The 12,923-nt window shown below is 36.7% G+C and overlaps 1 protein-coding gene and 2 long non-coding RNA genes across 3 annotated transcripts in view; 1 reads left to right on the top strand and 2 right to left on the bottom strand.

Annotated features, from left to right (window-relative positions):
• Window positions 1-58: 58 nt before the first annotated feature.
• LOC103511755 (putative ATP synthase subunit f, mitochondrial) lies at window positions 59-7,279 on the bottom strand. Its single transcript, XM_026825424.1, has 5 exons — window positions 7,085-7,279; window positions 5,866-6,083; window positions 5,411-5,440; window positions 4,395-4,402; window positions 59-364 (listed from the first exon to the last, which is right to left on the bottom strand). The coding sequence occupies exons 1-3, from the start codon at window positions 7,161-7,163 to the stop codon at window positions 5,414-5,416; spliced, it is 324 nt and encodes a 107-aa protein (XP_026681225.1). The 5' UTR covers window positions 7,164-7,279; the 3' UTR covers window positions 59-364; window positions 4,395-4,402; window positions 5,411-5,413.
• A 379-nt stretch (window positions 7,280-7,658) lies between these two features.
• On the bottom strand, window positions 7,659-8,986 carry LOC113468474. Its single transcript, XR_003392215.1, has 2 exons — window positions 8,765-8,986; window positions 7,659-7,800 (listed from the first exon to the last, which is right to left on the bottom strand). It is a non-coding gene; the product is annotated as an uncharacterized LOC113468474 (long non-coding RNA).
• Window positions 7,825-12,923, top strand: part of LOC113468473 — a 29,733-nt gene continuing 24,634 nt past the window's right edge. The window contains exon 1 of the long non-coding RNA XR_003392214.1: window positions 7,825-8,107. This is a non-coding gene — a long non-coding RNA (uncharacterized LOC113468473). The remainder of the gene's footprint in view (window positions 8,108-12,923) is intronic.

The following is a 12,923-nucleotide window of genomic DNA, read 5'->3' as shown; positions in this document are numbered from 1 at the left end:
ACTATTATTATTATGAAAATAATTTTTTTTTTATTTGTATTAAAAAAAAAAAAAATCATTTCCTATTCAAATGCATGTTTGTGTCATCCTGGCATTATTTCATTGTAAATTTGAAGTGCAGCACTTTAAAACTGTATAATTCTCAACAATAAATTGGAATGACTGAAATTTTTTGCCAAATTGAAAAACAAACAAATTAATCCATAGTATTGAAATAGGTCTGGTGGTACAGAATTTTCATTCTACAATAATGAAGAAAAAACCACCCAGTTGATTGCATTCAACATATTATTGATTGCTTATTGTCTGTTATTTAAGCTGACAAAATAACACACATACTTAAACTCTAAACACCAAACTATAAGTTCTTTTCTATCTTTCAAAGGATATCCTATCCTATGAGAGTAAAAAGATGATGGAAAGTGATCATTTCAACTATCTCCGGTCCCAATGAGTTGAAATAATCGAGGTTCTACTGTACCAAAGATCCCGACATTTGCAACAAACATACATGCATACACATACATCTTCGGAATATTATTCTAGAAATTGATAGATAAACCATAAATAGCTCAACTCCATACACAAAAAGCTCAGCAATGACATTGTAGGGAAATATTGGGATGCGAGAGGAAAAATGGCCTAATGGTCAAAGATCCCGACATTTGCAACATACATACATGCATACACATACATCTTCGGAATATTATTCTAGAAATTGATAGATAAACCATAAATTGCTTAACTCCATACACAAAAAGCTCACTCTGACGCTTAGGTGTTGGGGCAATTGTCTCAAGGGATGGATTAAGCTTATACGAATCTCTATAGATAAGCAATCTTCTTTTTCATTGCCTTTACCTCCTTCTTTGGAATATTCTTTTAGAAATCTAAAAACGGCGGTGGAACACTCATCTTAAAAAAAAGAAATCTACAGATAAACACAAAATCTTCGTCATCGCCTTTTCCCGTGTTCAGACGGGGTCGGCGCTTTTTCGTCAGCCTCACAATCAGCCCGGGGGGCGATTGCTTTTGGGCTGACATTTGGTTTTGGCTACAAAAAAATTACGAGTGGATGGCCTTCGCACTCCAAATTTGCTATGGAGGGTGAACGTTTTTCAAAGCTTTGTTTTAAATGAAATATCTCTTTATAAATACTGTCTATTTGTCTTTTTACGTAATGCATTAGATAATTAGAAAGCTGTCGTGTATTCACACCAGATTTTTACTTTCTATAACTACTAGTTATATAGAGTAGCGAGCCTATACTAGTAATTCTTTATTGATGTACAGTAACTCTCTACACGGTAGTCAAACCAGTCCCCCACACAAATTTTATACTAGGTACTATAAACATTCTTTCTGTTCACTTCATATTTACTATTTTATTTGTTTAATTCTTTTCCTATCTATATTCTCTAAAGCCACCTGTTAATACTATCAAGTTGGGTCCTGCATGTCACTTGAAGAAGGAACCCCAGGAATTGGGCACTGTCGCATAGTAACCCCCAAAGGAAATTATTGCAAGCTTAGTTGTATTCGATTGTGTGAGTTTGAAGTCAGTCATCATACGAAATTTCTCTTTTGGACTAGTTTCGGACAATGGCCCCCTATCACACCAGCTGCCAGGTCCCCAAACTAATCCATAGAGAAATTTTTGATTGTGTGAGTTGAAGTCAGTCATCATACGAAATTTCTCTTTGGACTAGTTCGGACAATGGCCCCCTATCACACCAGCTGCCAGTCCAAACTAATCCAAAGAGAAATTTTTGATTGTGTGAGTTTGAAGTCAGTCATCATACGAAATTTCTCTTTGGACTAGTTCGGACAATGGCCCCCTATCACACCAGCTGCCAGTCCAAACTAATCCAAAGAAAAATTTCATATGATGACTGACTTCAAAGTCACACAGTCGAATACAACTCTTTCATCTCAAAGCTTCGAACCTCGCTTGCCTTCTTGCATAGTTTGAAAGCAACTTACATTTTGCACTTCAGATTGCATACATTTTGTTGTGCCAGCATCACGGCATTTTTTTCCATTTAAATGTTTGATAGAGAGAATTGTAACAGCGAAGGTCCTATCGTCCCGAAATCGAAGGGAGAAGGAGTACAGTATAGGAGAAATTCAGCCGTTCTAAAAACGAGCCTTATCTGTTTAGGATAAAGTTCGCCTCGGGCGAAAATCGAACCCTAGCGCTTACAACCCAGGCGCTCTACCCATCAAGCTCTAACTGGGCTGGCTTTCCAAGTTTTTTTTTTTCAAGCTAAATTCCCTTTTTTTTCTTCTGTAAAATGACCTATGTCATGGCTAGTGCACAGTGCAAAATGTATTGCTTTTCATGGAATAGGCCCCCATCTGTATTGTTATAGGACCAGGACCACAATGGGAGTTTAAATTCGGTTTAAATTTAATTTTAGGATTAAGCAACCTGATTACACATCAATTTTATTTTTCGGAATCAGCTGTTTAAAATTTGTTTTGATAAGCGTGAAGGGCTTTGCATACGATGCTTGAAATGCGCTTGAAATGTGCTGCTACTAACGACGAAATGTAAGAACTAAAACGTTTCCGCCAAGGAAGTGCTGCGCTCAGCGGCGAGACTTGAGAACTAAAAAGTTGTACGATAAAAAACACAACACACGGGACGGGTCGTGTTTCGGGTTTTTGAAGTTGAAGACGGCGAGGTTAGATTTTTGTGTAGTTTCTTATCTAGTTATTCTGTTATTCTAGTTATGGTTAAATGTTCACAAGATATCTATTTGTGCTAGAATCGGTCAATAGTGGAAATTCCAATATTGCTATACATATTTTAATTTAACATAACATTCCTCTCAAGTACCAGCCAGTTTCCTTAGTTATGGCCGTGACCATAGAGTTTAAACTCTGTGGTAATCCAAGAGTTAAACAGAAACCGAGTTTAAACTAATATTGTGGTCCCGGGTATTAGTGAACAGCCCCCTTCACCTCTATTTACTTTTTTCTATGTTGCCTGTAACTGTACAGTACAGTCACTTTTGTATATTTTTTTTATGAATAGTACGGAAACTAACCCCAGGGCCCATTATACTAGAGGGAATGTTGTACTTTCAAACCTAGGTGCGAATAGGTAAATGTGGGGGAATATCATAGCAAAATCCTGATTGAAACGTACCCCATTTTTCTGTATGTCCCTCTTTACTTTTTAGGAGTGAGCCCCTTCTGGTCAATTCCATTGCATTACTGCATTAGTAAATTTCAATTTGATACAGCCGTAGAGAATCAAGATATTTTTTTTTTTTTAAAGATGATTGTTTCACCGCCGTTTTTATTTCGTAGGGAAAACAACTGCTACATTGGACGCATGTGGTCTGTGTCGTAGCATGCCCATCCCGTAGTATGCCTCTCATCAGATGGGCGTAGATTCACTCAATTCCCTCTAAGGGGTGAGCTTTTTTCCATCAAAATCGGACCAACTGTTAAAGAGTTATCGAAAGCTGTAGCAGTTGTTTCATTGCTACGAAATAACAGCGGTGAAATACCCATCCTTTTTTACCCGTAGCAATGAAACAACTGCTACATTGGACGCATGTGGTCTTTGTCGTAGCATGCCCATCCCGTAGTATGCCTCTCATCAGATGGGCGTAGATTCACTCAATTCCCTCTAAGGGATGAGCTTTTTTCCATCAAAATCGGACCAACTGTTCAAGAGTTATGGAAAGCTGTAGCAGTTGTTTCATTGCTACGAAATAACAGCGGTGAGATACCCATCCTTTTTTTACTGCGTAAAATCGTCGATTTAAAACTTAAACCCTTTTTGTTCATCAATACTCCTCTTTTTAGTCCTGTAGAATTTCTGAAATTCCTTTTGTATTAAATCCAAACGAGTAGTGGAAATTCCAATATTGCTATACATATTTTAATTTAACATAACATTCCTCTCAAGTACCAGCCAGTTTCCTTAGTTTATGGCCGTGGCCATAGAGTTTAAACTCTGTGGCCCTGGCCATTGGTGAAATTGAGCTGTACATTTTGTTGACTTTGTCTGGTTGCTCCTTCTCTAGAAAAAATTGTGACAATTGTATAGTTATCAAATAATCACTGCGACCTTTATAGTGAAAATTCCAATATTGCTATACATATTTTAATTTAACATAACATTCCTCTCAAGTACCAGCCAGTTTCCTTAGTTATGGCCGTGGCCATAGAGTTTAAACTCTGTGTCCCTGGCCATTGGTGAAATTGAGCTGTACATTTTGTTGACTATGTCTGGTTGCTCCTTCTCTAGAAAAAATTGTGACAATTGTGTAGTTATCAAATAATCACTGCGACCTTTACAGATCTATTGACTTCTGTTGACTAGAAATTCCTTTGTAAATCTGGAGATTTGGACCTTCTCCTAAATTAGTTACATGTGATATCAAGATCTGAGCTAAGCCTATACTCTGTCTATGCTTTTAGTTTATTTTCCACTCTTTCCTTTATTCTTTGAAGGTGATTTTTATTTGTAATTTTTAGAATAATATTTTAACTCTGGGTCTTGTATAGGGCCCCCCAAATAAATTACAATTGGGGGAATTTGTATTAATTGAAAAGGGGTGAATCGAAACTCAGTATGAAATGCTACTATAAGTAGCCTACTTTTACTTTGTACAATTTTTGTACGTACCCTGTAGGTACACTCTTACTCTCTCACCATTTGTCTACAGAAGGGTTTTTGATCAAATGAAAAATGAAAAACATTTATTATCTAATAAAATAATTCTATTTGTAAAAAGATAATTTAATTATATATATAAAAAAATATTTAATTAAAAATGAATAATCCCCTGTGTTGTTTTATTCCCTCCCTCTTTTTTGAAATGTACGGTTTTTTTTTTTCCATTAGGCGCTTTAACAATGTTTTGTACATGTCGTTCGCGCCGTAATGTACGGTTTGAAAAAGAGAAAAAGAAGAAATTAAATACTAAAAGTCATTTCAGTTGTAGGAAAAAAATATTGGTTTTATTTTCGTTCAGCAAAATAATGGATATTAAAGAAAAAAAAAAAAAAAAAAAAAAAAAAAAAAAAAAATTTTTCTGATTCAATGCATGCTCGCCCGGCTGTCATCCTGCATGATATTTCCATTGTAAGATTTTAGTGACCTCAGCACACTTTAAAAACTGGATATAAATCTCAACAATAAATTGGGAATGACTGAAATTTTCTTGCCAAATTTAGAAAAAACCAAAATACAATTAATCCATAGTATTGAAATAGGTCTGGTGGTACAAGAACTTTCTTTCTAAAATAATTGAAGAAAAAACCACCCAGTTGATTGCATTCAACATATTATTTGATTTGCTTATTGTTTGTTATTTAAGCTGACAAAATAACACACATAATTAAACTCTAAACACCAACTATGACTTCACAACATAACATGTAACATCCCTTAATGGTATCTCATAATGCGGTGAGTCCTGTAACAGAGCACAGAAAAATGGTATTAGTGGTGGTAATATTTTAGATATTAGTTATTAATTCATCTATTAATTCATTCTAGATCTAGTCCTACAATAACTATTCAGCTATAACCACTGTAGCTTTTATTGGCTAGTAAGTTGTCTTTAACCTGTTAAAATATAGGAGTTAACCCTAACAAACTAATAGGAAAAACCTCCCACATAATTTGAAAAAAAGGAAAAGGTGAAAAAAAAAAAAAAAAAAAAACAAAAAACAAAAATTTGCTGCCCAAGAGGGACATATGTGTATTCAAAGAAGTAAATGTAATGAATTTTACTAGCTTTACAGAAATTGATTCTTGTACACAAAACCTAGTTGGGAATAAATTCTTGCAATTTTTTTCTCTCAACCAGAAGAGTTAAAAAAGGCCTGGAAAAACTTACTGATTCTTGGGTAGTTGATAACGTAGAAGAACAAACTCAATCCAAACAGCACATGCAGGGTTCCGGCCATGTTGGATTTCTTGGGCAGAATGTATTTGTGGTTCCATCTCCAGAAGGCACGGCTTGTGGCTGCAGTCATTGCACGAGGGCTGTAGTTACGTCTGCCGAACCAACTGCCCAACTCACCCAGTTTGACTTGGCCCAATGGGGTGTCAGCTGAAGAGAGAAATGTGAGGAATTGTTTACTCTGAAACCAACTGCCCAACTCACCCAGTTTGACTTGGCCCAATGGGGTGTCAGCTGAAGAGAGAAATGTGAGGAATTGTTTACTCTGATATTCAAGTTGTTGCCTAAACCTACTTTGAAATTAAGCTAACCTTTGCTGTGTGACGGTACAGATTTGGTACAGATTTTGCCTTCACAAGATTCAAAGTAGAGATGGATAAGTCCAAGTTATTCAATTATAAGCTCTATACATTGTACATACATGATATTAAGCAGACACTTACCGGTTTGGGTAATTATGCAGAAGTCTCATCTGTGGAAAAGAAAAGCTCCTTTTTGTATTTAACCTAACCCTATAATAACACTAATCACTGCTCCAATTGTGAAAACTCCTTCTTGCGTTTAACCTAACCCTATAATAACACTGGTCAATGCTCGTTTGTGCCAGTTCCTTTGGTAGCAATATTCCACGGACGTGACTTCTGCACAAGTACCCAGGTTTGTGTTGATATGTTTGTCAACCTCTGAGAAAGCTTGGGAGACTGTTTGAGAATTAAAAAGTCTCCACAAATGATTAAATGATTAGTGGTTAACAAAAATTTTACCATGAACCAGGGTAAAAAGTTATAGGTAGATGAAAGGTTACCGTTCTAGGTCCCCAAAGAGTGTTAAAGTTCAAAAACCCTATAATAACACTGGTCACTGCTCATTTGTGCCAGTTCCTTTGGTAGCAATATTCCACGGACGTGACTTCTGCACAAGTAAGTACCCAGGTTTGTGTTGATATGTTTGTCAACCTCTGAGAAAGCTTGGGAGACTGTTTGAGAATTAAAAAGAGTCTCCACAAATGATTAGTGGTTAACAAACATTTTACCATGGACCAGGGTAAAAAGTTATAGGTAGATGAAAGGTTACCGTTCTAGGTCCCCAAGAGTGTTAGAGTTCAATTCATGTTTTCCCAGTAGGTTCTTGATGTAGGGGGTTACACTTACGTTTTCCATAGTACCGGGCGGGGTCGTAAGGTCCATGGACCTGAGGTTTGTACTCAGCTGGATAATCGCCGAAACCCATGACTCCAGAAAAAGGTTAAAATAAGAAAATCGAGGAAAACTGAATGAAATTGAAGAAAAAGTCAAGATTTCGGTCCTTCCTGTACACTGGGGTCACATCAATTTTATTTTTCGGAATCAGCTGTTTAAAATTTGTTTTGATAAGCGTGAAGGGCTTTGCATACGATGCTTGAAATGCACTTCTTTTTCCTCAGCAGGTGCTGCTACTAACGGCGAAATGTGAGAACTAAAACGTTTCCGCCAAGGAAGTGCTGCGCTCAGCGGCGAGACTTGAGAACTAAAAAGTTGTACGATAAAAAACACAACACACGGGACGGGTCGTGTTTCGGGTTTTTGAAGTTGAAGACGGCGAGGTTAGATTTTTGTGTAGTTTCTTATCTAGTTATTCTGTTATTCTAGATTCTAGTTATGGTTAAATGTTCACAAGATATCCATTTGTGCTAGAATCGGTCAATCACATCAATTTTATTTTTCGGAATCAGCTGTTTAAAATTTGTTTTGATAAGCGTGAAGGGCTTTGCATACGATGCTTGAAATGCGCTTCTTTTTCCTCAGCAGGTGCTGCTACTAACGGCGAAATGTGAGAACTAAAACGTTTCCGCCAAGGAAGTGCTGCGCTCAGCGGCGAGACTTGAGAACTAAAAAGTTGTATGATAAAAAACACAACACACGGGACGGGTCGTGTTTCGGGTTTTTGAAGTTGAAGTTGAAGACGGCGAGGTTAGATTTTTGATTTTTGTGTAGTTTCTTATCTAGTTATTCTAGTTACCTATGGTTAAATGTTCACAAGATATCTATTTGTGCTAGAATCGGTCAATTTTTTTTACGTGAACTCTTTTCTAAAGTTTCAAGATTCATCAGCAAACCGTGACCATATCAGTTTTAAATGTTCGAGCTATATTTTTTAAAATATCTTGTTTTTTAATCAGTTGACATTCTAATAAGGTGAGTGCTGTTTCAAAATTTATCTGTTTCTACAAGGAGCTTGCATATGATAAGTCTTCTGTCTACCTATCTACTTGACAGGTATACTAATCGACATATTTACGACTTTAAAATATCTTGTTTTTTAATCAGTTGACATTCTAATAAGGTGAGTGCTGTTTCAAAATTTATCTGTTTCTACAAGGAGCTTGCATCTGATAAGTCTTCTGTCTACCTACCTACTTGACAGGTATACTAATCGACATATTTACGATAACCATGAAGAAAACAGGAGGAGCACACATTCCACTGTCTGGATAGAGTAAAATGCGAAATTGATTTTGACCCATAAAATGCCTCTTGTAAAAGGATCACTGAAGAAATTTGGTAGATCTAGCTACCTATCTTCATTTACATGCAAAGAATCTAGGGCCTCAAAGTCATATCTCTCTTCTCTCTGTGCACAGAAAAAATTTGCTACAAAAAGGAGCTGTCACAAACCAGTGTTAAGGGGTTAGGTTAAACACAAAAAGGAGCTTTCACAATTTAAGCAGTGACCAGTGTTAGGAAAAAAAGAAGCATTCTTTTTCATTACCGTGGCTTCTGAATAATTACCAGCATTACCAAACTTGTTCATTCTTCAAAACTCACACCAAACTTTGCACAAGCAGAACATACCGTGGCTTCTGAATAATTACCAGCATTACCAAACTTGTTCATTCTTCAAAACTCACACCAAACTTTGCACAAGCAGAACATTTTTTGTGTATGACAATGACAAGTGAAGAGTTAAGAGTGAATTGGAATTGTGAGAAGGATTGATAGAACTACTTAAAATAGTAAATCTACCAGCCATAGCTTATCATGTCAGTTACGTCTCTTGCTGATGGGATTTTACTGATAAATCTGGAAACGGGTTACTATGTCAAGTAACATGATAGAGAATGATAGGTATGTACTTACTATGTTTTCACTTGACAAATATATGAAACTTATTTATTAATAAAAGTATTGTGAAATACTACAGTTAACTAGTAGTGTGAAATACAGTTAACTCCTTATCTGTTTTTAACTGTATTTCACAATACTTTTATTAATAAATAAGTTTCATAATTATATTGTCAAGTGAAAACATAGTACCTACATACCTATCATTCTTTATAAATAATGTGTTACAGTTTTTTCCCCCCAATTGGTTTGGCCTCAAGGCCCAACCATACAGCCAGAGTTGCACATTAATGAGTTCTATGTTATCAGTAAGTAAGTATCCAATTGGTTTGGCCTCAAGGCCCAACCATACAGCCAGAGTTGCACATTAATGAGTTCTATGTTATCAGTAAGTAAGTATCAATTGGTTTGGCCTCAAGGCCCAACCATACAGCCAGAGTTGCACATTAATGAGTTCTATGTTATCAGTAAGTAAGTATAAAAAAAAAATTCATAGTTTCCTCATTCATTTCCTGTTATCAGATGATAAATTCATTAGTTCATTTCCTTGTAATAGTGTTAGGGTTAGGATGCTACAGTAATGCTTAGGCCATGATTCACACAACAGTTGGCAAATATCCTGTAGTCACAAAACTCCTCTGTAATAGGATAGGCACTGTTGTTATACAATTGTTGAGTTTGTATTTGTTGTGGACGCAGTGTAGGCTTAGAATTTGGTACCGATAGTAGAGTCTACCTACACACATCTTTAGTAGTGCAAAGAAATAATAATAATATAGTAGGTTTGGTTCCCACCTGGGTGGATATTATCCTAAACAGATTGACATTATCCTAAACAGACAAGATTCGTTCTCACGCAGTGTAGGCTTAGAATTTGGTACCGATAGTAGAGTCTACCTACACACATCTTTAGTAGTGCAAAGAAATAATAATAATATAGTACTTAGGTTTGGTTCCCACCTGGGTGGATATTATCCTAAACAGATTGACATTATCCTAAACAGACAAGATTCGTTCTTGTTGTGGACGCAGTGTAGGCTTAGAATTTGGTACCGATAGTAGAGTCTACCTACACACATCTTTAGTAGTGCAAAGAAATAATAATAACATAGTAGGTTTGGTTCCCACCTGGGTGGATATTATCCTAAACAGGTTGACATTATCCTAAACAGATAAGATTTGTTCTCGGAACAGCTGGCTTTCTCCTATCCTGTCTTTCTAACATCCATGCCTATCCCTGGAGGAAAAAATTGCCTCTTCTTTTTCTTCTTCCCATTTCTCCTTTGATTCTTTTTCTCCTCTTCTACTTCTATTCCTTATCTTTTTACCCCTTGTTCCTCTTCCTTTTCCTCTTCCCTCTTCCTCTTCCTTTTCCCTCTTCCTCTTCCTCTTCCTTTTCCCTCTTCCTCTTCCTTTTCCCTCTTCCTCTTCCTTTTCCCTCTTTTCTCTTCCTCTTCCCTCTACTTCTCCTGGTTGTTCTTTTACTTTTCCTTCTCTTCCTCCCCGTCCTCCTCCTCCTCCACTTCCTTTTACTTCTATTTCTCGTCTTTTTCCTCCTCTTTTTTTTCTATTTCCACTCTTCCATCTCTTCTTTCATCGGGTCCTCCACCCTGAAATGCCCTAACACAGTGATTCCGAAACTGGGGTCCGCGGCCCTCGAGGGGACCGTGAAGGACTTCGCGACCCCCCGGGAAGATCACGTAAAATGTAGTGTAAAGAGGTCGCGGGGCGTTCACAAAAAGGGGCCTCGTAAAAAAAGTTTGGGAACCGCTGCCCTAACAGTCACAGAATAATGGCGGGGGCCTTTCTTTTTCTCTGCATTGTTGTCAAATCTAATTACCGGTCCGGCATCGTACAGTGTTGCATATTTGATGCCCCTAACTAGCTTGTAATAAGGCCGACTGACTGTGTGGCCAAAGTTTGCCCTATTAAAGTTTGAACGCGAAAGGAGGGGGGTGAATGGAAATTATTATTATTATTATTATTATTATCATTATTATTATTATTTATTTTTCAAAGTATTTTTTGCCCTTTCAAGCCCGATTCTCACTCTAGTGTACGTCATGCTTCAGTCGGGGTTTCTGAAGTGCCGATGGGGCTCAAAAACAAACCTCTAAAAAACACCCTATATTACTATACATAGAATACAATACCTAGGTACTTTAAATTTCATGACTTGGCCTCAATTCGAACCACCTATCTCCAAATCCAGATGATTTGGACTCGAACCACCAATGTCTAGATCCACACGTAGGAAAGATTACGTGGAAATTCCTAGCAATATGTATGTACGTCTCAATCTCTCAATTGAATTGAGAATGGAATCAATTCTCAGAAGTAAACCGCGTCAGAACCATTTGTAGAGATCTAGGCAGGCAGGCATAGTGATTTTTCTCTGATAAATATATTCAGTTATTCAGCCATGTGCCTACGTATGAATTATTACAGTTTTAGGTAGTGGGTTCCAGAGCTGTTGGAGCCATTACTTCCAAGATTCATTAGAATTAGATATTAGTCATTATCATCACCTACTTAAGTAATATTAATTTATTAATATCACATGCTTAATTATTACTTTTTTTAGGCTTTACTTAATGGCAGGATTCTCACTCTCTTCCACCCAGCTATCAGCAGTGGTAAAAGTGTTGGACTTCCGATTTGAAGGTTGGTGGTTCAAGCCCCAATCAAGTAATAAAATATAAATATACCTATTCGTTCTCGGAATAGCTGGCTTTCTCCTATCCTGTCTTTCTAAAATTCATGTTATCCCAGGAGGAAAAAATTGCCCCTCCAATCTTTTTATTACTTTCCTTATCCTATAGGAAGGAATGTAATGTTATTTTTTAAGTACCTACTTACTTGGATACATTCCTTATTTACCCCCATGCCTTTCTAGGAATGGAAAAGTTTGGTCACAAAATTTCTTCCCTGGCTGGGATTTGAACTCATTACCTCCAATCTTATATAGGTCAAAGATCAGAGATGCAATGCTAAGAATGATTGGCATTCTTACATAGGTACCAACTTACAATACCTATAAGTACCTACTTGCCTACCTAGTCATAATAATGTCATTAGTGGTGAAACTTTTAGAACTGTCCGACTTACAGTTGAGAAGTTTAATGTAATAGAAAGTCGTGTGATGTTCACACCAGATTTTTTTTAAGTAGGTACCTACTTTCCTTATTTACCCCCATGCCTTTCTGGGAACAGCAATATTTAGTCAGAAAAGTTCCTCCCTGGCTGGGATTTGAACTCATTACCTCCAATCTTACATAGGTCAGAGATCAGAGATGCAATGCTAAGAATGATTGGCATTCTTACATAGGTACCAACTTACAATACCTATAAGTACCTACTTACTTGCCTACCTAGTCATAATAATGTCATTAAGTAGTGTTATTAATTACTTTTTTGTTTGTATACAAGTAACATTGGAATGTTATTTATTTTATTGCAATGAAGAAAAAAAGTCATTGATAACAAAACATGTTGATTGATGGAATTTGAGTTATTTTATATTGCAGTGTAAATTCCAGTTTTGCTGCACATTTCCAATGTTTTGATTTCACACACTCTTTAACCCATGCATGTCCTGCTGGGCCTCAGTACTTCAGTAGACTGTTAATTTTCTGAATAAAGATATTATTAATTCTTTATCTAGACATTTTATACTGTTGAATGAGGACATGTATATTGTAGTCCCTTTATGTTTGCACCACATTATTAAAGGACTATATGCCAAGATATCCTCTTCTTCCTTCTCCTCATCTCTCTCCCTTCCTCCTCTTCTTCTTCTTCTTCTTCTTCTTCTTCTTCCTTTTTGTTCTTCTCTTCTCCTCTTCTCTCCTCTCCCTTCTACACTCCTCTCTTTTCCCTCGCTCCAACC

Source organism: Diaphorina citri, unplaced genomic scaffold, assembly GCF_000475195.1.
Source record: "Diaphorina citri unplaced genomic scaffold, Diaci psyllid genome assembly version 1.1 scaffold748, whole genome shotgun sequence".
NCBI lineage: Eukaryota > Metazoa > Arthropoda > Insecta > Hemiptera > Psyllidae > Diaphorina > Diaphorina citri.
This window is presented reverse-complemented; position numbering and strand designations above follow the sequence as displayed.